General features: G+C 39.7%; 1 protein-coding gene across 1 annotated transcript in view; it reads left to right on the top strand.

The window, feature by feature from the left end:
* Positions 1-16,573: 16,573 nt before the first annotated feature.
* AMPD1 (adenosine monophosphate deaminase 1) overlaps positions 16,574-21,213 on the top strand; it is a 39,506-nt gene continuing 34,866 nt past the window's right edge. The window contains 2 exon segments of the mRNA XM_056814752.1: positions 16,574-16,610; positions 17,705-17,716. Coding sequence (XP_056670730.1) covers positions 16,589-16,610; positions 17,705-17,716 — 34 coding nt within the window. The 5' untranslated portion in view covers positions 16,574-16,588.

Here is a 21,213-nt window from a genome sequence, read left to right as displayed (position 1 = left end):
TCCTTTTCTCTCTCTTATAATACCATTATGGATAATCACAAATCTTGACACATGTCATTTATCATTTTATGAGGTTGGAGTTGGGGTGGTGCTACTTCTGAGACTGAGGCTGGTGAATCTCTTTTAGTTTGAGAATTCTCTACTGCAGTGGGCTATGCTAATTGAGTATCCATATTAAGTCTGGCTTCAGTATGGTAATGCCCCTCTCCTATGGAACAGGGAAGCTGGTTGCCTAAAGATGGGCAAACTGACCCAGGTAGGGTTTCCCTACCTGGAGAGAGTTCCCATCAGTAATGGGTAGCTTCTTGTACTTCTAGCCTGGTGAGATGAGGAGACAGTCTTTAAAAAGATATAGACCTCATTCGATGACCTGATGTCTTATTTTATCTCTGTATAGTAGTCATGAACTACTTTTTTACTATTTACTATTACACACACTACCATGGTGTGATTCATTTTCACTTCTTTATACAAAAATGCTTTATGCTAATAGAATAATTCTAAATTATCAGCAAAAAGTCCATTCTGGGTTTTTGCCGGACCCAATGAAACATAAAATTTCCACCTAGCATCTGGTGACCAGACTCAATTTTGCATGTTATATGCATACTGTGTGCATGACTCTGTATTATATGCTGAGAGATACAATGAAGTGGGAGGAGGTAAGATGTTCCTGCCCTCAGGGAGCCTAGAATCTACTGGTTTTTATTAGTATCCCAGAATGTAGACTTCCAAAGACTGAAGGCTTTTGAGCAAAGTTTAACTTCTTGAATGCTTAACCTCTGTCAGTGAATTGAATTATATGTAAGTTAAATTCAACAAATGTGTCTACTTTTTGCAAGGAAGACATTGACTCAAAGACAGCCATTAATTAGATGGTTAAAGTCTCCAACCTGAAGAAGCTCACTTTTAGTCCAAATGATAAATTACATTGTTTCTAGAAACAGCTGGTAGAAAGGACAGATACAAATATTTTTAATTTGAAAGTTAATGTCAGTAGGAGAAGTAATTTCTGGGATATGATTTTCTGTATGCATCTCTGATAAATTCAGGAACTTACTGTTTTAGTCTATTCACTGACTCAAGGCAATTGGGTTTAATTTTTGCCTCTGATGCCAAGTACCTATACCTGTATGATCCTTGGGAAGATGCTTAACTTTTCTGGATCACCCTTGGCTCATTCATAAAATGAATGGGTTGGTCTAGATCAGTTCTGTGATCTTGTTCAGAAGTTCCTACATAGCCCTCCTCAAAACTTAGGAAAATCTCAGAATTGAGTTTAACCTTTAACTTCAGCTACCATTTTGATTGCCAGAATGAAAACTAGGAGTTGGACTGAAGATAAATGTAAAGAATGTACCTTGAGAAGCTTGTGTAGGCTCCTTCAGAACTCCTATAGCATCTCTGTGCCCTTAAGTGTATAGTCTTTTTTTTTTAAACCCTTACCTCCCATCACATCGATGCTGTATATTGGCTCCAAGGCAGGGGAGGTAGTAAAAGCTAGGCATGGGTGTTAAGTGATTTGCCAGCTAGGGAGTGTCTAGAGCCATCTTTGAATCCAGGACCTCCCATCTGTAGGCCTGGCTCTCAATCCACTGAGCCACCCAACTGCCCCTCAGCATATGTTCTTCTAATATGTAGCCCTCAAGTGATTAGAAGGCCACACATATATGTTATTTGATGCAGCCATAAATAAGTATGCATGGAAAGAGAATCCTTATTAGTGAGCCTTTTGTTAAATTGCCCAAGTTAGAGAGCAGAAGAAACAGTAGAACCCAGAAAAAAGCAAGGTCTCCCCCCAGGAAAGTTTTCTTACAAGAGCTAGAATTGAAGAACTAAAAAAAAACCAACAACAACAACAACAAAAACCTTTCAGAGATAAACTGTTAAAAAGACTTCTGGGTCCTTCCACAAACCCTGCAGCCCATCTCCATTCTTCTAGTAATACATCTTGAAAAGGTTAACACTACCTCTGTAGTGATTTGAGAGCATCTGAAGTGTATACAGACAGATATTGCAGAAAGAGGTCTCTCCCATACCAGGTCCCATATTGGTTCAGATCCATAAAAAGAACAAATACAGCACAGGGCAAAAACTTTAAAAGAACACACAGCTTTTACTTAAAGATAATGCTGTTACAGAATTTCCTTTACACTTAAACTGAAATTGTTTCAAATCCATTGGAGAAAAAATGAAATTCTCTTATCTAATAGGCCTTGTATTTCTATGGCCTAGCCCACAGCAGTCCCACTTACAAAAGAGCAAAAAGCATTGATTCAAGAGTGGCCTTTGCTTATGAATAGGACTAAGGGCATATGGAGAGAGAGGGGTTTGCCTTGGTAAGAAGAGCCACTCCCCTATGAAAAGGGGAAAGAGGCAGTGAGGAAGACGTCTGAGAGTTGGGAGATGAAGCTGTGGAGACAAGAGGAGCTCTCAGGATCGCTTCTGATTTCTAATGTGCAGCCTCCGTCAGCCACCTCATTGGAGAGGGTGCAGGGAAAGGAGGCCATGGGAGGCTGGAGGGAACAAGAGGGCTGCACTAGCCTCTGGGCTCAGAGGAATCGGAATCGCTAATGGGAAGATGTAGAAAGGATTGTCTTGCTTCTGTGAGGGTCCGATTTTTAAAATGCCACCTATTTGTAGTAGACCCAGGCAGCACCGTTTGCAGGCTCCACTGTTCAGCTGCACATAAATAAGAATTAAATGGGGCCGGATGGTAGAGCTCCCCAAGAATAGAGACATACAATAAGCCTAGAAAGATAAGATTGTGAAGAGCTCTCTGTCAAGCTGAGTTTATATTCATTCCTGGAGATAACAGGATCCACTGACAGAGTTGATAGAGAAGGATCGTGATCTATAAAGATTTACACTTTGTGACAAAGGATGGAGGATGGATTGGTAGGGAGAGACATAGGGCAGGTGGATCAGTTAGAAATCTATTTGCAAGAGTCCAAGGAGAGAGGTGACAAGGTCCTGAACTGCAGTGGTAGCTATTTAAATAGAAAAGATAGCTCTACAAGAAAGAGAAACAAGATTTGGCAAGAGATTGATTATCTGCGTGAAGTTAAGAGTAAGCCTAGATGACCGGGGAAATGGTGGTGGCTTTGATACTAATGGAAAGAGAGAAGAAGGAAGAATTCAGGGAAAAGACAAGTTGCTTTTTGGACATTTTTAGTTCATAGTGGATTGAATATTTGTATCTGGGAATGATCAGCCTATTTATAGCTAATATAATTTGTATTTTATATATTCTATATAATGTTCTGTATTTATCGAAATTTATGTATTATATAAACATAGTGATCGTTCCCAGATCCAAATTTACAGATATCATTTGTATATTTCATATATTTATATAAATATACCCTCTCAACTAATAGATTGATATTTATTGGGAGAGTATTAGTAGTTGTGGAAATTAGGGACAGCTTCATGTAGAAGGAGAATCTTCGCATCTTGGAGAGAGAAATTCCCTGAGGCAGCAGTGAGGAGAGTGCCTTCTCCGCATGGGCAATAGCCATGAAAAGACACATGAAAAAGGAATCTAGCCCCTTGTTTGGGAGGAGGAAGGCTGGTCTAACTGGACCCTTGAGTGGCAGAAGGGAAATAATGGATGAGGACAGAAATAAGCATTAATGATGCACCTACTATTTGCCAGACACTGCAAAGCACTTTAATCTCTCACTTGATCTCAAGAATCGAGGGGGAGAGGTAAGAAATGGAGACAGAAAGAAGTTAAGTGACTTATTCACAGTCATACTGCTCCTGTGTGTTTGAAGTTCCATGTGAACTCCTCAGGCCCAGCCTTTTAGACCCTGCACCATCAAGCAGGAAAAGTAGGTTGGAACCAGACAGCGAAGAGTTTTTAAAAGCTGTACTCCCATCAAGTAAAGTGTTGATTGTCGACTTAGGTGCTAGAAAAATTGGTTTAAAATATAAGTGACCAAACACCCATCATTTTAAAAAATTGATATCTGAAGCTTCCCTTATATAAGCAATACCAACATCTCTATTGCTGAGATGAAGTTTAATAAGCTGTCAAGGCAGATTCAGGACTCGGGGAAGGTTATTCTTGGTGTACAGGGGAATTTGAGGAGCTTGACATTCACCATACAAAGATGAAGACGAAATGTAATACTTGCCGTATGGTATGTGAACCAAAGCTATGCAGACCCTGTGGCCTTTCCCCTCCTGCTCCCACAACTTCTCCCCCAGGAGCCACATCACAACTCTTCCCCCCGAAAAACTGGCAGAGGGTCTATCAGGCTTATTCTGTGGTCATCTTCCCTTTTGATCTTCCCAATTTACTCCAAGGCATAAACTGGCTTAGCAACAATGTTCCATGGAGGGATGCTGCCCAATGATGCCTCCCTCCCCAGGTTGAGGTGCTGATAACCCCCTTCTCAGGGGTAGCCAGTCTTGTATGACTCATACTGGACCCGGCACCTCCCCCAAGGATCCAGTCAAACAAAGGATCAGTCACTCTGGTCACATCCTCTTATCTCTGGCCAGCATTCTCCACCCCCTCCAGAAACCGACCCTGTAGAGAAGCACCATCAAACCATATTTTGTGCTTAGCCTCACAGAAACTACCTGGACACCTGGCATGACCCAACCTGAGATTGTTCTGCTGAATGCAAACTGCGTCATTTCAAACCCACTCAAGTCACATGAAATAGTCATGTTTATCTAATGGAAAAAGGATGGAGAGATTAGTATCTATATCTTTTGGAAATTATTATTAACAAGAAAGTAAAATGAATGAATTACTATAGTAAAATCTCTTACTAGAGTTAAAAAGATTACTATAGTAAAATCTTTCTTATAGTAAGAAAATTAACAAGAAAGTAAAATCTTACAATAGTAAAAAAAATTAACAAGAAAGTAAAATGAAAGGATTACTATAGTAAAATCTCTGTAGTTAAAAAAGAATTACTATAGTAAAATCTCATAGTAAAAAGATTAACAAAGTAAAATGATATAATTACTATAGTAAAATCTATCTTATAGTAAAAAAATTTAACAAAGTAAAATGAAAGGATTACTCTAGTAAAGTCTTGATAGTTAAAAAAGAATTACTATAAAATATCTTATAGTAAAAAAATTAACAAAAAATAAAATGAAAGTTAAAAAAGATATAGTAAAAAAGATTATTAACAAGGAAGTAAAATGAAAGAACTATGATAGTAAAATTTACTAGAGTAAAATAAAATTACTATAGTAAAATTTCATAAGTTTGTCAATAGTGTACATCCACATCTTTCCTGAATGCAAAAGAATGTGGATGACATTTTTCTTACCAGAACATGTGATTTTCATTGTTTTTAAGTTAGACAGGACCCTAGAATTCATTTAGTCCGACATTTAGTCCTTGGACTTGAGGAAACTAAGGCTCAAAATAAGTGAATCGCCCAAGCTATGACACAGCAGAGCTTGCATTCAATGGTGCTCTAACCTCAAAACCAGTGCTCCTTCCACTATTCTGGGCTGTTCAGGCCCTCCCCAACAGGTTACAAACCCCCCAAATCGGAAAGCTAGGTTGAAATTCTAAAAGCAGCATCTCATAGGAAGAGTCCAAATAACAGTGACATGTAAAAGCACTTGGAATATTTTGACTCGAAAGGTGAAGTAGTAAATTCTGTTAGTCTTAATGGTACTAGAACAAGTACTATTATTCCTAACTAAAAGTCCCAAAGATTTCTGAAGAAGACAAACAGTGGGTTGAATGCTGGATGGAGATTCTGTGGTTCTCCAAACAATATGGAATCCCAGTTGAGGATGACAACACCCTGCAGAAATAGGGAACTTTGGAAGAGGGGGTGAGTTGGGGAGAAAATATATGTGACAAGAGAATCTCTGGCTCAGCCTTCTTGACGCCACTATGATAAGAAGACACTGGCCCAGTCTCTATTTTGAGCTTCCAGACATTGTTCCTGGAAACCATTCATACCACCTGCACAATCAAGGTTGGGAAAGAAGCCACAGCTGCACTTTTGACTAACTGGCAAGTGTCCTTATTTCCCCCTCCCTTCTATTCCTTATATCCAGATGTACAAACCCTCGTCTTCCCCTCCATTTTTCTCTGTTGCTTATGTCTTCACATTCTATATAAGGTTGCTGAAATTGATGCTCTGTTACTGACTCATAATACCATTAGATGAGCCTGCATTCTGATAATAATAATTTATTCACTTTTTAAATAATAAATAAGTAATAAAACCATAGTTTACTATCTCTGTGTCATTGATTCATAGCAAATGATAGCAATATCTAGTGAATAAACCCTTGGATAATTTTCATCTCATATAACGAGTTCTGTTTTGGATTATCGAGTTTGAGATGTCTATGGAACATCCAGTTGGAGATGTCCAATGGGTATTTGGTGGTTATATGGTGGTGGAACTTAACTGTTAGGGGTTAGTTATATAAATCACGGGGCTATGTGCATAAAGATGATTCTTAAGCTATGAAAGCTGATGATATTACAAAGAAAGAGGTTATAAAAAGAAAGACAAGAGTCCAGAATAGAACATGATGGGGCACTCCTGTTTAGGGGATGACCATAGATAACAATCCAGTTCAAACTGAGATGGAGCAGTCAGACAAGTAGTAGAATTTGTAGAAAGCAGTCTTAAAAAATTTAAGGAAGAAAATATCCAGGAGGAAGGGAACCAACTGCTGCAGAGAGATCAGGGAAGATAAAGAGCAAGGAAGAAGCATCAATTTTAACAGTTGGCTCAAAAGGGAATAAGACCATCCTTTGAGGGGAAGGCTACCAAAGGGCAGTGCTGAGACTTTCATCTACACCAGCCCAAGGCAACTTCCATCTTCTGTGGCCAGGCCAGTCCTCCAGCCTCAATATGGAGAGCTTCTGATTTGAAGAAGAACAACCTTCCCTTTGTCCTCAGCCCTTCCATCTCCCACTGTGCCTGTCCCTCAAGGGAAGAGGAAGAGAAAAAGTTGATGGGGAGCAGGACTTCCATCTACTGCTATACACATCTCCTGGTGCACAATTTCCTGTCTTATCTCCAATCTCCAGAGAAGAAGAGTAGTGAAGTGGGGTCTACCATCTGGCTCTCTGACTGTGTGGGCCTTCCTTCTCCTGCTGCCCTTATCTGCCTAATTTCCAGTTTCCTCTCAGAGGAGGAGAGGCACCTTCCACTCACTGATAAACATTCTCACACATGGTCATGCCCTCTGTATCTCTGTGATGTGATTCTGAATCCCTGTAGGTCATTATCCAAACCCCATTCTCCACGTCTGCCTTCTGATTCTTTATTCCTGTGCTCCTCAACCCTTCTGCTCCAAAATTCCAACCCAGCACCACTCACCCATTCCACTGTGCCCTCTGGAATGCCCGTTTCATGGGCAACAGACTTTTCTTCATCCTAAACATATTTTCCTCTCCCACTCCTTCAATTTCTGTAATCACTGAAACCTGGCTCTCTCCTGATGACAGAGCCTCCCTGGCCACCTTTTCCAGTATTCGCCACACCTTAGCTCATTCCTCGTTGGCTCAGTGGTCAAGATGGGAAATGAAATACTCCTTATTACCCATTTCCATTTTTTATTTTTCCTTCTACTCCATCACTCAGGAATCTCTTCACCTTTAAGGTCCATTGTATTTATATCACCCAAACAAAATCCTGATAGCTGTTGCCTAGAGACCCCTAGATAACTCCTTCTTTCCTCAACAACAACAATAACTGGCTTAAACTATTTCACTCCCCCTCAACTCCTACCCTTCTACTAGAGGACTTCAACATACATATTGACTCTTCCCCAAATACCAAAATTATTTAATTCCTCAACCTATTAATTTGTCATGACCTACTCCTTCACCCCAACTCAGCCACACATCCCTTGTCACCCACAAATACACTTCCACACTTAAGAACTCCAAAATCTCTTTATCTGACCAAACCAGACCTTATTCTCATACCAAGACCTATAATCCTTTGATTTCTCAGTTCTCTCCTAGACCACCTTCCCTACAATAGCCACTCTTTTTCCTGCCTTTTTCCTGAACCAATTCAATTCTATTCTGCCCTTTTCTCAAGTCCCTTATCACACACACTTAAACTCCAGTGGCTCTCTATCACCTGCAGGGTTAAATTCCTAATGCTGTATGTATTTGGCATTCAAAGCCTTTGCTAAAAGTGCCCTTCCAAGCCTCAACTTTGGATGATTCCCACCTTCACTCTTATACACATCCTGATGAATATAGAGAAAATCATACTACTGTTCTAATTAGATTCAATAAAAATGTATGCTTATACAGCCTCAACTGGGCTCTCACTGCTGGTTGGCAATCCTTCTGCACAAACCTTTTGAGCTCATTCTATACTCCACGATAGTTCTTCCATTCTTATTCTTCCTCAAATTTATGGATATGCTCTTCCTCCACCATCTTCTCAGCTAAGAAGTTTTTATTTTATGGAAAAAAAAAATCAGGCTATTATTCACTGTGAGGTCCCTCTTCTCCTTTCTTCCTCTTCTCAAATTACTCAAATGCCTTCTGCCACTTTCTCCTCCTTCACCCTATCTCACAGGAAAAGATAGCCTTACTCTTTACCAAGTCCCATCCCTCCCATCCCATCCCATTCCATCTCCAACAGATTGCACCCTCTACCATCCCTCTGTATTGTCCATTTTCTATCTTTCCCTTTCTACTATCTTTTCCCTTACTAACCAGGTTTCCCTCATCTGGGAGAAAAAAAAAGCCCCCTCAGTTGGTCCTTCCATCTCCAATAACTATCATCCTGTATCTCTTCTGACCTTTATGACCAAACTCCCCAAAAGGGCCCTCTGTAATAGATGCTTCCACTTTCTTCTCCCTTGATTTTTAACCCCTTACAACCTAGTTTCTGCTTCAACTGATAAGTACAGTAACCACACTTCATCTTAGCCAAAAGACTGAGAAGCAACATCTCTTCAATAAGCCCTCTTCTCTCCTGATACTGCCCCTACTTGTAGAGACCCTCATCTCCTCATGCCTGCCCTGTTGCAATAGCTGCTGGTGGGTTTGCATGCATCAAGTCTCTCCCCACTTCCAATCCATTCTCTAATCAGCCACCAAAACGGTCAAAGGGATTTTCCTAGACTGAAGATCTGATCATATCACACACATTCACTTAATAAACTCCAGTGGCTCCCTATCACTTCCAGGATCAAATTCCTAATGCTGTTTTTGGCATTCAAAGTCCTTCATAACCTAGCCCCCTTACTGCTTTTCCAGTATTCTTACACCTTACTCCCCAACATACTCTTTGAGGCAGTGACACCATCCTCCTGGATGTTCCACAAAGAAGACAATACTCTGGTTAGCTCCAAAGCCTGGAATGTTCTCCCTCCTCATCTCCTTCACCAAAAGTCCCATCTAAAATCCCATCTTCATAGGAAGCCTTTCCCAACTCCTCTTTAACACTAATGCCTTTCCTCTGTTAATATTATTTCCTATTTATCATATATAGCTTATTTGTACATATTCATTTGCTTGTTGTCTCTCCCATTAGATTGTCAACTCCTTGAGGGCAGGGACTATCTTTTGCCTTTCATTGTATCTCCAGCTCCAAACATAATATCTGGCATTTAGTACATGTTCAATAAATGTTTATTGACTGGCTTAAGGTTATGGAAGTCATTCAGTTCCCCCCCACCCCCATCACCACCATTTAACATAAAGAAACTGAGTCTTCTAGAATCCAACTTACTTATAGGCAGTAACCAAGCTGGGATTCAAACCTGGAACCTTTAACTCCAAATTCAGCACTAGATCACTGGTAACATTTGAAATCTTTGTTTCAATCAAGTGACGGGGCTGGGAAACAAATTGCAAAAGTTTGAAAAGTGAACATTACATCCTGGGAAACCCTATAAGGACCCAACGAGACACCTATGAGCACAAAATGTGAACATGAAACTTGGAAGTGGCTTTAGATATCAGGTAGTCCAAACCCTTCTTTCTACCTATAAGGAGACTCCGGCTGGAAAATGGTACCCTCTTCCACCACAGCTGTTAGCTGAGATGCTTCCATGGAAGAGTGTCTCTTTTTAATCTGTTCTCATGAACTTATGATCTTTATCTTTGGCAACAGGAATTTAGTACAATGTACCCAATAAGTCTCACAGACCCTTCTTTGAAAACTAGAGTATAAATATATTGTAACAGCAATTAGATGAGCAGAAAGATGCACTTGCCGATGTACTTGGCAATAAATACATTATTCCATACTCTCAGGAACTATACTTTCCATGAGACCCCAACCCTCAGAAACAAGGTTGAAGGACATAGATCAGACATTTGAGTTCTTGAGATTGTCATCTCAAGGGAGGAGATGAGGGAAGCAGGAAGAAAAGCAAAGCCATGTAGGAGAACAAAAGTTTCATGGGGTCTATGAGAACTGATTAGACAAACATGCTAGTGACTTGTTTGTCACCAAATTATGAGAGGAGAACCATTGTGCTATTTTTCCCCGTTTAAGACAAGAAAGCTGGATAATAAGAAGTTTCAACTCTTGACTATGCTACAAAAGCAAACAGAAGCTACCAGAAGTACTGCATTCATTTAGGATATGGTGGCTAAAAATATTTTTAAATAAAATTTTAATATCTTTTGCTTTTTATATCACTTAAATTTTTCCTGTTCCCTTCCCCATCCCAGAAAACTATCCAATATAATAAAGATTTTTATAAGAAAAAAAGAGAGATGAAAACAACAACAACAAATCATTGCTTACAGATTCTGCAATGGAGGAGGGAAAGACAACTTCCATGAAAATGTTTCTGATTTTTCATTTCTTTTTTTTTATTTGCTTTTACTGATTCTATGTCATGCTTTGTTTAAATTTCTGTATGATGGTCATGAGTATTCAGACCCAAGGTATCTTTATCTGGTTTCATACAGGGATTGGGGCTTAAGCCAAATGGATATAGTCTTATCAGAATATATGAATTCACAAATATAAATTCAAATCTATGAAGAATTGGTGCTGGGAAATATATTAAGGACATAAAATTGAAGGGTTCCTTGATCTGGGAATAAAGATAGATGGATGGATTGGTGGAGAGATAGATAGATAGATAGATAGATAGATAGATAGATAGATAGATAGATAGATGGATGGATGGATGGATGGATGGATGGATGGATGGATGGTTTTGTAGATAGATAGGTAGATACTTAAATAGATAGATAGATATTTAGATAGATTAGATATGGATTCAGATATCTATATAGATCCCCTATATGTGGTATTATTTGTAGAAATAAGATAACAATTTTGTCCTCATGATTTAGTTTTAACAACTTTATGTGACCCTGGGCAAGTCTCATTTCTCAATGTTCTAGGCAAAGCTCTAAGGTTATAAATTGCCCAGAAAGTGCCAACCTGTCTCATCTGGGAGTTCCTTGTACCAATGAAATATAGGTCATGTCAGTATTTCTAACCTAACACTAGCTTATACTAACACTAAGAAATTAGGTACACAGAAGAATGATGAGCAGGGTTCTGGTTCATGGCAAACAAAAGACAAGTGCACACACTGAGAGATAGATAGATGGGAACAGAAGCAAAGGCACAATTTGCAGAGCAAGTACTTCCAGGTGTAACCTATCAATAATCTTTTTATTGCTTACTTCATGAGCAAATACTCATAACAGAAAAGTAGGACAGATATACAAAACCTAACTTTCCAGTTCTGTTGAATTGCTCTTTTTGGAGTGCATTGATGTCCTTGATCCTGCCATCAGAATGAGCAAAATCATTCAGAGGGAGAGAGAAATGGTCTTCCAAGACCAAATTCAGAGGAAGGTACAGAGAGAAAGTAAAAAAAAAGAAAAAAGAAGAAAGTAAAGTACCTCTGACCCCTTCTTCAAGCCAAGGATAGGGGTTGAGAAGAGAAAACTGTGTTCAAATAGCAAACCATATTTCACTGAAGCCCCTTACTTTCCTGAGGGAGAAATGTTTTAGAAGTATTCTTTCTTTGTTCTATCATATCTCTTTTTGCTCTGGTTTGGCCTTGCAACCATTTGTTTCTTTTTTATTTGACTTGTTTCTTTCATAAGCAAGTTTTCATGTCTGCCCCAAACTCAGCAGAATGGCCTTAAGTATCAGAAACTTCAAGGAACAAAAGAAATTTAACTTTAGAAGGGAGAGAGGAACACCATGTAGGCACATTTTGTGAACTGAGCTCAGCCAAATTCTGGTCTGGGAAAGTTCAACTGATCTCAAATGTTTCTGCTGGGCCTCATTATAAACACAGGTGCTTGATAGAATAATAACTTATGTTTAGCAAATCATTTATCAGACATTATTTATTTTGAGCCCTATGACCATCTAGAGGCTGGAGGTCTTAGATTCAAGTCTGTCTGGACTTAGATGCATCCTAATATAAAATTAAAATTAATATCCAATAACTCCAAGTATTATATTTTATAAGATTTATTAATAATCACTTGAAGTAGAAGAAATAAAAGAACAAAAGAAAAGGCCTGAGTAAATAACACATGAGTAAAATTCTCCTGCCTGGCACTCACCCAACCTCTACCAGCTGCATTTCCAGGAGGAGAGCATGAGGGTGGAGCTACACAAAACTTTTATCTTCCCTATATTACTACATAACATAGATATATAAATGGGATTCTGGGAGAGAGAGTTTTGGGGAGCAAATCCTAATTACACATTACCTATGTGACCCTGGACAAGTCACTTAACCCCCATTGCCTAGCTCTTATGCCTTGGAACCAATATACAGTATTGATTCTAAGATGGAAGTAAGAGTTTATAAATAAAAAAGAAGAGGAGGAGGAACAGGAAGAGGAACAGGAGGAGAAGAAGGAGGAGGAGGAGGAAGAGGAGGAGAAGAAGAAGAAGAAGAAGAAGAGGAAGAAGAAGAAGAAGAAGAAGAAGAAGAAGAAGAAGAAGAAGAAGAAGAAGAAGAAGAAGAAGAAGAAGAAGAAGAAGAAGAAGAAGAAGAAGAAGAAGAAGAGGAAGAGGAAGAGGAAGAGGAAGAGGAGGAAGAGGAAGAGGAAGAGGAAGAGGAAGAAGAAGAAGAAGAAGAAGAAGAAGAAGAAGAAGAAGAAGAAGAAGAAGAAGAAGAAGAGGAAGAAGAGGAAGAAGGAGAAGAAGAAGAGGAAGAAGAGGAAGAAGGAGAAGAAGGAGAAGAAGGAGAAGAAGAAGAAGGAGAAGAAGGAGAAGGAGAAGGAGGAGAAGGAGGAGAAGAAAAAGGAAGAAGGAAGGAGAAGAAGGAGGAGGAGGAGAGGGAGAAGGAGGAGAAGGAGGAGAAGGAAAAGGAAGAAGGAAGGAGAAGAAGAAGAAGAAGAGTCATCTTTCTGACTCAAAGACTATTGCTTTAAGCACTACATGACAAAATGGGTGATTTCCCAATAGGAATAGAAATGTGAAGGAAGAACTGGTTTGGGGACTATTATTATTATTATTATTATTATTATTTGTAACTAATGAATTCAGTTTTTAAAATGATGAATTTGAGATGACAGTGAGATATTCAATCAGTCAGCAACAACTTATTCCACATCTACAATACTGAGCCCTGAACCTGGGGATACAAAGACAAAAAAATCTCAACAATCTCTGCCCTCATGGAGCTTCTATTCCAACAGGGAGACTACAGATACACAAGCAAGTAGAATAAAGACTGACCTCAAGTGCCATTGAAATAGTTCCCAGTGGGGGAAACTCCTTTTACAAATGCAGGTTAGCCCCTTCGCTGCAAATTTATACTCTTAAAGATTTGCCTGGAATATTGAGAAGTGACTTTCTTAGGGTCACACAGCCACTATGTCTTGGAGATAGGACTTGAAGTCAGATCTCCTTGGCTTCAAAGCCAGGTCACTCTCCACTATGCTTGCTGCCTTTCTCACAAAGTATATATAAAATATGTAGAAGGGGTATGGTAGCAGTAACTGGGCTGAGGTTGGGGGTGGGGTGGGGCCCAAAAATTGGAAAGGCTCTGACCCTCTCCCAACTTTTATACTGCCTTATTTTTCAAAGGGATGGGAGGTGGTGGCCACAGACAATCCTTTTCTGGAAAGATCTTGAAACCTATGGGCAGGAACAAAGTTGGTACATTCCCAGGGCTTTCCATCGTTCTAGAGCAACTAATAGCTGTGAAAGTCAATGACAAAGCCTCTCAACAACATGGTCCCCAGATAGAGTCATATGGCCAACACCATGGACAGGAAAAGAAGCCTTCCTATATGTTGACTTCCCAGAGAATTGGGGAATCCAGCCTTCTAGGCAGTAAAGAAGTTCTTGGAGAGGAGTCTCACCCTAGAAATGTAAGAGCAATAGGAGACTGGCCTACAATAAAGAAGTTTAAATGTGAATTTTGCCTTTTGATGCTACCATGAGCCATTGGTAGAGATGGTACTATGGTATTGGTTAGATAGGAAAAAGGTTGCCTCTCTAGAGACCCCAAGGTAATTTCCTTCCCAGGATCCTGAGTGTCCAAACCCTTATCAAAGTGAAACTCAAAGAATACTAGGGGGTTTTCACCCTATCAGCCCTAAGTGTATTTCTCTTTCAAGAAGATGCCTGGCCACAGGATAGCCCTAAATCTGGAGAACTATCTAGATTTCTAGAGGAAGATGGGACTTCTGGAGAGAAAGGAACACTTTATCCACTACCATGAGTCCTTTTGATTTTCTATCTTCTGCTTGTGCAGTAGAATAAAGGCTTTCCTGTACATTCTTTCAAGAGCATACAAAGGAAACTAAGAACCCATTTAACCATATTAGTGGAGCTCTAGATATGTTATATTCTAATATTCCCAGAAGAAATTCCAGGAGTAAAGGAGAGTCAGAGAAAATACCTAGAACCAAGATTGTGAGTCTTGTTCAAGGAGCAGGCAAAGGAGGCCAGTGTCGCTGGATTAAGGAGTGCATGTTGGGGAATAAAGTGTAAGAAGACAGCAAAGAAAGGAAGATTATGAAGAGTTTGGAATGCCAAACAGAGCATTTAGGAATTTGGTAATTCTTAAGATAATAAGGAGCCCCTGGAGTTTATTGAGTAGGGGATGACATGGTCACTGCACTTTAGGAAAATCTTTTTTGGTAGCTAAAAGGAGAATGGATTGGCAGAGGGAAAGCCTTGAGGCAGGCAGACCAACCAGCTGGCTGATTATAATAGTCCAAGTGTGAGATGATGAGAGCCTGCATCATGGTAGTGGCAGTGTCAGAGGAGAGAAAGGGGTGTATCTGAGAAATAATGCAAAGGCAAAATCGACAGACCTTGGCGCCATATTAGATATTTGTGGGAGGGAATGAGGGAGAGTGAAGAGTCCAGGATGACTCCTAGTCTGTAGAATTAAGCCTATAGGACTAAGAGGATGATAGTGCTTTCTACAGTGAAAGAGAAGATGGTAGAGGGCAGAGTTTGGGGGAAAGATAATGAGTTCAGTTTCAGACATAAGAAGAGATGATAGAGTATGGAAAGTTGTGGCTTACCACTAAAAACTGTTCTCCAGCAAATATTTACTATCTGATAACAATCAACAAATTAGTAGGTTGTGCCTAGTTTTCATTCTAGTGATTTAACTGTTGGCACAAATCTTCAACATAGAGTTTCATTGCATCAGTCATGTGCTCAGTTTGGCAAAATGTTGGAACCATCATATAGTGGAAAGAGCATTTGACTTGGTGTTAGGGGGATCTGGGTTTGAATGGCACCCTAAGCAAATCCCTTCTTCTCTCAGCCTCAGTTCCCTCGTCTCCAAAATGGGGGCAATCAGTTCTTTAGCATTTATTTCACAAGCTTGTTGCATGGATCAAATGATATTGTATATAAAGCACTTTGAAGCCTTTAAAGGGTAAAAGCTAAGTATTCGCTTCCAGCAATGTGTCTAAAAGTAGATACTGAATAAATATGAATTGAATTGAATTCAGTATCTAACAAAGTCTTTTGCCAAGCTGAGCACCCTTTCTTAGAGCTACCACAGAGCCAAGATTCTATCCATCTGGGAAATGCTATTTGCTAGAATTTTTTCCTTACATTTAAATTTTTGCTAGGTGAAATTCTGCTAAGATAGAGACATCTATAACAGGAGCCTACTTCATTTTTAAGACTAGTAAATATGCTGGCTTACACGCATCCAGACACACACCCCTCAGCACAGAAGCCTGTTACGATGGAGAACATTTAGAATCTCATCTTTTGTAACCTTGACCGTATCAGAAACAGGAATTTATTATTATAAACAGAAATAGGAAATTATTCTAATATAGCAAGTAAAAAGGACAGGAAAATGGTGTTTGAACCACACTTAAACAAGGAGAAGAAATATGTTGCTTTGTATCCTAAAGCCAAACCTAATTTCTGGCCATTCACAGGCACCAGAGCAAAGTTAGAGGGGACCCTCCCACTTCACCTGTTTCTCTGTCAATTGCCTAATGCTTTAAATAGGTCCAGATCTCATCCCTCTTCTTTTAGTAGGGGAGAGTCAGATTTCAGGAGGCAAGACAAAATAATAAAGTGGATGTCAGGATATTTAAAGGGTCCAGTCTGTCCTCCCCACATTTGCTGTGCCTTTCTCTAGTGCTACCCAGGAATCAGGGTCCCCAGCAACCATGCCACTGTTCAAAATTCCAGGTAGGTGAGCCAAGGCACTCCAAGGAATCTGCTTTGTACTGATGTAAGGTTTAAAATCTTCCATTTCTTATTCGTGATAGCTCTGATAACCTTCTACTTGGGTGCTCAACAATCGCTTTGGTAAGGTAGACTGCAAGGGCAAACAAGTCTTTGAAAGAGGAAAAAGAAAATCCCCAGCATGTGCCCCAAGTGTGAACAAAGAGTGATTGAGGATCCCAGGAAGAGAGCTGGATCAGGTACCAGCTCTCCTACACAGGTTTGTGTGTATTATTCAGAGAATAATATGTGCTAGAGAGTAAAGAGTGCTGGATTTGGTGACACCAGACCTGCCATTTAATTCCTGGGTGACCTCAAATAAGTCACTTAATTTCTCTGGGCTTGTGTTGCATTAGATGACCTCTAAGATCCATTTTTGCTCTAAATTTATAATCTTGTGATCTGTAAGATCAGGGGGAGGACCAGGACCTCCATCGGTCTTCTAAGCCCATGATCCTGTGCCCTTCGGACTACAAGTGGGTAACAGTTGGAAGGATGGTGGGAAAATGAGCCTAAAGTTTTCATAATGGCGGTGAAGATGGAGGTGGAAGAAGAATTAGCTTAAAGAGATGGATTAGAGAGAAGGAAATGAATTATGAGCAGCTTGATGATCGCCACACTAAGGGGAGTTTCCAATCATTCAGTGTTTCTATTTCATGAGTTGACACGGCCAATAAATTCATCACAAGTGGGGTCGGTCATTCTACTGGGCGAGGAACCTCTCACCAACAAGGCTAGTGCTCAAAAGGCAGACACAGCCTGTTCCCGGAATGTACTTGGAGCCTTTCTAGCATAGCAGCACCTGCCAGAGCTGACACTCCTCTGGCATAACCTTTGAGAACCCGGGGTCCCTTCTGGGCCACAGTGGGGCATCCAAGTAAGGCTCCATGATGAAGAAAGATTTGGCACCAAGTGGAGGAAGGAAATAGCCAGAGGGAATTTCACTATTGTCCCTTGTACCAAAATACACGTGTTTTTGTTCCAAAGAAAAGAATGATCCCTCTAATTGTGACCTCTCTAACTGCATCATATCTATTTGTTTTGTTTATTTCTGACAGCTAAAGAAAAAGGTGAGTACTGAGGATTTTCACCCCCTCTTTCTTGCTGAGGTCCCAACGGGATGAATGAGCCTTGTGTTATCTATCCCTTGTTCAGGAGCATGGGTATTTTTTCAGCAGTGTTCCCCTGATGCTAAAATACTAGTAGCTGGCAGATTTTGTTATGGAAAATAATCATCATGGATTATAGCAAAAAATATGACAGAGCCATAAAGAACCACATATTACTAATTTTCTGATATTTTTCAAATGACTTAAAATATGAAATTTTAAGTGAATCTCTTGGAGGATGGAAACTATCTTCGCCCAGAATCAGAGCTGTAAAACAGGGGTGAATTGGGCCCTATCTTAATTATCCCCTAATATTAGCTGTAAATCCATTTTATTTGAATCATCTCACCCAGGTGGTACAATGCATTTGAGGAAAGTGAAGAAAGATTCCTTGTCTACTCTTTTCTTAAATTGATTAGGACTCTTTTAGCTTATGCTATAAGGGGAGCTATCTTTTCCCTTTCCAATCTACAGAATTAGAGAATTTCAGTCAGAAGGAATCCCAGTGACAAATCTAGCTCAACCTATACCTCAAAAAAAAAATTCCCCTTAAAATCCTCGTCTGTAAAATGGGATTATGTTGTGAGTTCCTAAATGAAATAATATTTGTAAAGCACTTGGCAGATGTTAGAGTACTACTACTGTTATTTTTCATGATAAAGGATCATCCATTCTTTTCTCAAGGGCTTCTAAAAAAGGGGAATACACTACCTCCCAAGGCAGGCCATCTAGCCTCTGAATGGATCTAATTCAAGGAGATTTTCCCCTAAAATCAAATCTAAATTTGTCTCTGCCATTTTGACCCATTGCTGCAGGTACTGCCCTCTAGTGACCAAAAGGACAAGTTTAATCTCTCTTCCTTATAACAGCCCTTCAAAGACTTTAGAACAATTATTTTGTGCTCTCTGAATTTCCTCTTCTCCAGTACCTGCAACGAATCCTCATCTGAGATGGGTCCAAGGTCCTTTGCCATCTTGGTTGTCATTCTCTATAATACCCTCTGGCTGGTCAGGGTCCTTTTTAATCTGTGGCACTGAACATAATACTCCTAGGGTGGTCTTAACAGGACAAAGTACAGAGAAGGTTCCTTCCTTCTTGTTCCTAGAAGCTCTGCCCTTCTTTACACATTCTGAGATCACATGAGTTCTTTTGGCCAACACATCACACTGATGACTCAGTGAGTTTTCAGTGTGTGCACTCCCCATTCCCCTTTCCCAAATCTTTTTCAGACAAACTGTTATCTAATTCTGTACTCTATTTGTGGACTTGGATTTTTTTTAACCTAAGTGAAAGATTTTATATTTTTCTCTTTTCCTTTGTTTTTTTTTTATAAACCCTCACCTTCCATCTTAGAATCAATACTGTATATTAGCTCCAAGGCAGAAGAGTAAGTGACTTGCCCAGGGTTACACAGCTGGGAAGTATCTGAGGTCATATTTGAACCCAGGACCTCCCATCTCTAGGCCTGGCTCTCCATCCCTTGAGTTACCCAGCTGCCCCCTATTTTTCTCTTTTCAATTTGATCTTGTCACAGTTAACCCAATACTTTTCTGTCAAGATCATTTTGAAGCCCGATCAGTCTGTCATACAGTATGTTGCCTCTATCTTTTAGTCTAGAGTGATTTGTAAATCTCTTGTGCATGCCATGTATGCATTTACCCAAGTTATTGATAAAAAAAATCAATATTCCACAGAGCCACAGATTCCTGGAGCACTTTACTAGAGACCTCCTTCCAGATTGATTTTGAACCACTAGTGACTACTCCCAAGTTAGGAATTTCCCTAGAGGTGTAATTTTAGGTATCACAGGCTATGTGGTATGGTGGAGAAAGCACTGGTCTAAAAGTCAGAAGATCTAAGTTCTAATCCTGGCTCTGCCACATTCACTTGACCTCTCTGAACCTCCATTTTCAGCATTTATGAAAGGAGGGGATTGAGCTAAATGATGACCAAAGATCCCTCTATGTCTGCCATATTGCATATTAATTTCACTTATGTACCAATAACTACTGCTGAAAAATAGCCACATCATCCTGAATTTGTAGAGATATTTGTTGTTGGGTGCTGAATCAAGCATGATCCCTCTTTTCCAAGGATCCTGTAGTCCGTGTGCTCCCTCTCCTAGAATTATTATTAGAAGGAATGTAAAACTGTTGAATACAGAACCAGGCTATGATCATATCTATGGTGTGCCAGAATAATCAGTTGAGTAGGTGAAAAAATTTTTGATCTTCTAGTAATTACCAGTAGGTTAGCTGAATTTCACATAATTCCACAGACTAGAATATCATCCCACAGATGATAGACATGTAAAATACTCTTTGAGCTTGAAACATTTTATAAGTATAACTGCCAGGGAATAGCTGACTATGCGAGAAGGATCAACAACTGTCCAAAGTGTAACTTGGTGTTTGACACATGTCCAGGGTCTATTACTGCCATGTCAGGAAATTCTGTTGCATAGGCACTGCTGCAGCATGAAGTGCCAACTGCACCCTAATTGCCTTTTTTCCCCATTTGTCCCATGCTACATCCATGGCATCTATTAATTTCCTGCTCATCCCTTCCCCTCAAGTTGCATGTGCTTGCAGTGCAAAGGTAGGACTTGCATTATCTTGGGGAAACCCATTGGAGGTTCTCTTTTCTCATTAAATATCTCTTTAGATCCTCAAACATCTTTTGTGTTCTCTGAAAGCTGCACAAAATTGTGAGCTGACTTCAACTTGTTTGGGATTTCTGCATGCTTTGCTTAGATACATGGAAACAGTACAAAAAAAATGCTGAGCTTTGTAAAGGAAAAAAAAGGAGGCGGCATGGTATGAATGAAAGAGTTTCCACACTGGGGTTTCCATACAAGAAAAAAAATCATAGATTTGAACCAAAAAGAAATGATACTATAGGAATGCAATCAAAACATTAGACTGTTCTCTTAACTTGGCCATGTGAACAGGGCAGGTTAAAACTGGATATAAAATGTGAGTGAAGCCAAATCTGGTTGCTATCATGTCATATACCCATTCTTCTTTTGATATCTTTCATGGAAGTTGCTACCACTACCCAGAACACATTATTTCATACTCCATTCATTTGAATATGATTTTATTCCACCTACTGAATATTATAGCAAAAACTAAAGGACAATCTGCTGAAATCAGAAGTAAAAGTGGAAACAGATAATAAATATGCTTTTACGTAATATTCCTGGGCTTGGCTGCTATAACCTCCTAAATGGATATGTAATCATTGCTAGGGGGTTGTGCCTCTTTGCCATTTTGCCACTCATCTTGAAGGTAATTTCTCCATAATCTTGTCATTGTAACAACTAACTCATCATCATTGCTATCCACCCCTATCTGAAACAGTCATTTATCGAAGGTGTCCCGAAGAAGATATTAGCATTGCATCCTTCAGATGACTAGTTCTTTGACTATTGATGAACTGCCAGTGGGATGAATAAA

The sequence above is a fragment of the Monodelphis domestica genome, chromosome 2, assembly GCF_027887165.1.
Source record: "Monodelphis domestica isolate mMonDom1 chromosome 2, mMonDom1.pri, whole genome shotgun sequence".
Classification (NCBI taxonomy): domain Eukaryota; kingdom Metazoa; phylum Chordata; class Mammalia; order Didelphimorphia; family Didelphidae; genus Monodelphis; species Monodelphis domestica.
The sequence above is the reverse complement of the archived record's forward strand: the minus strand, read 5'-3'. Positions and strand labels throughout refer to the sequence as shown.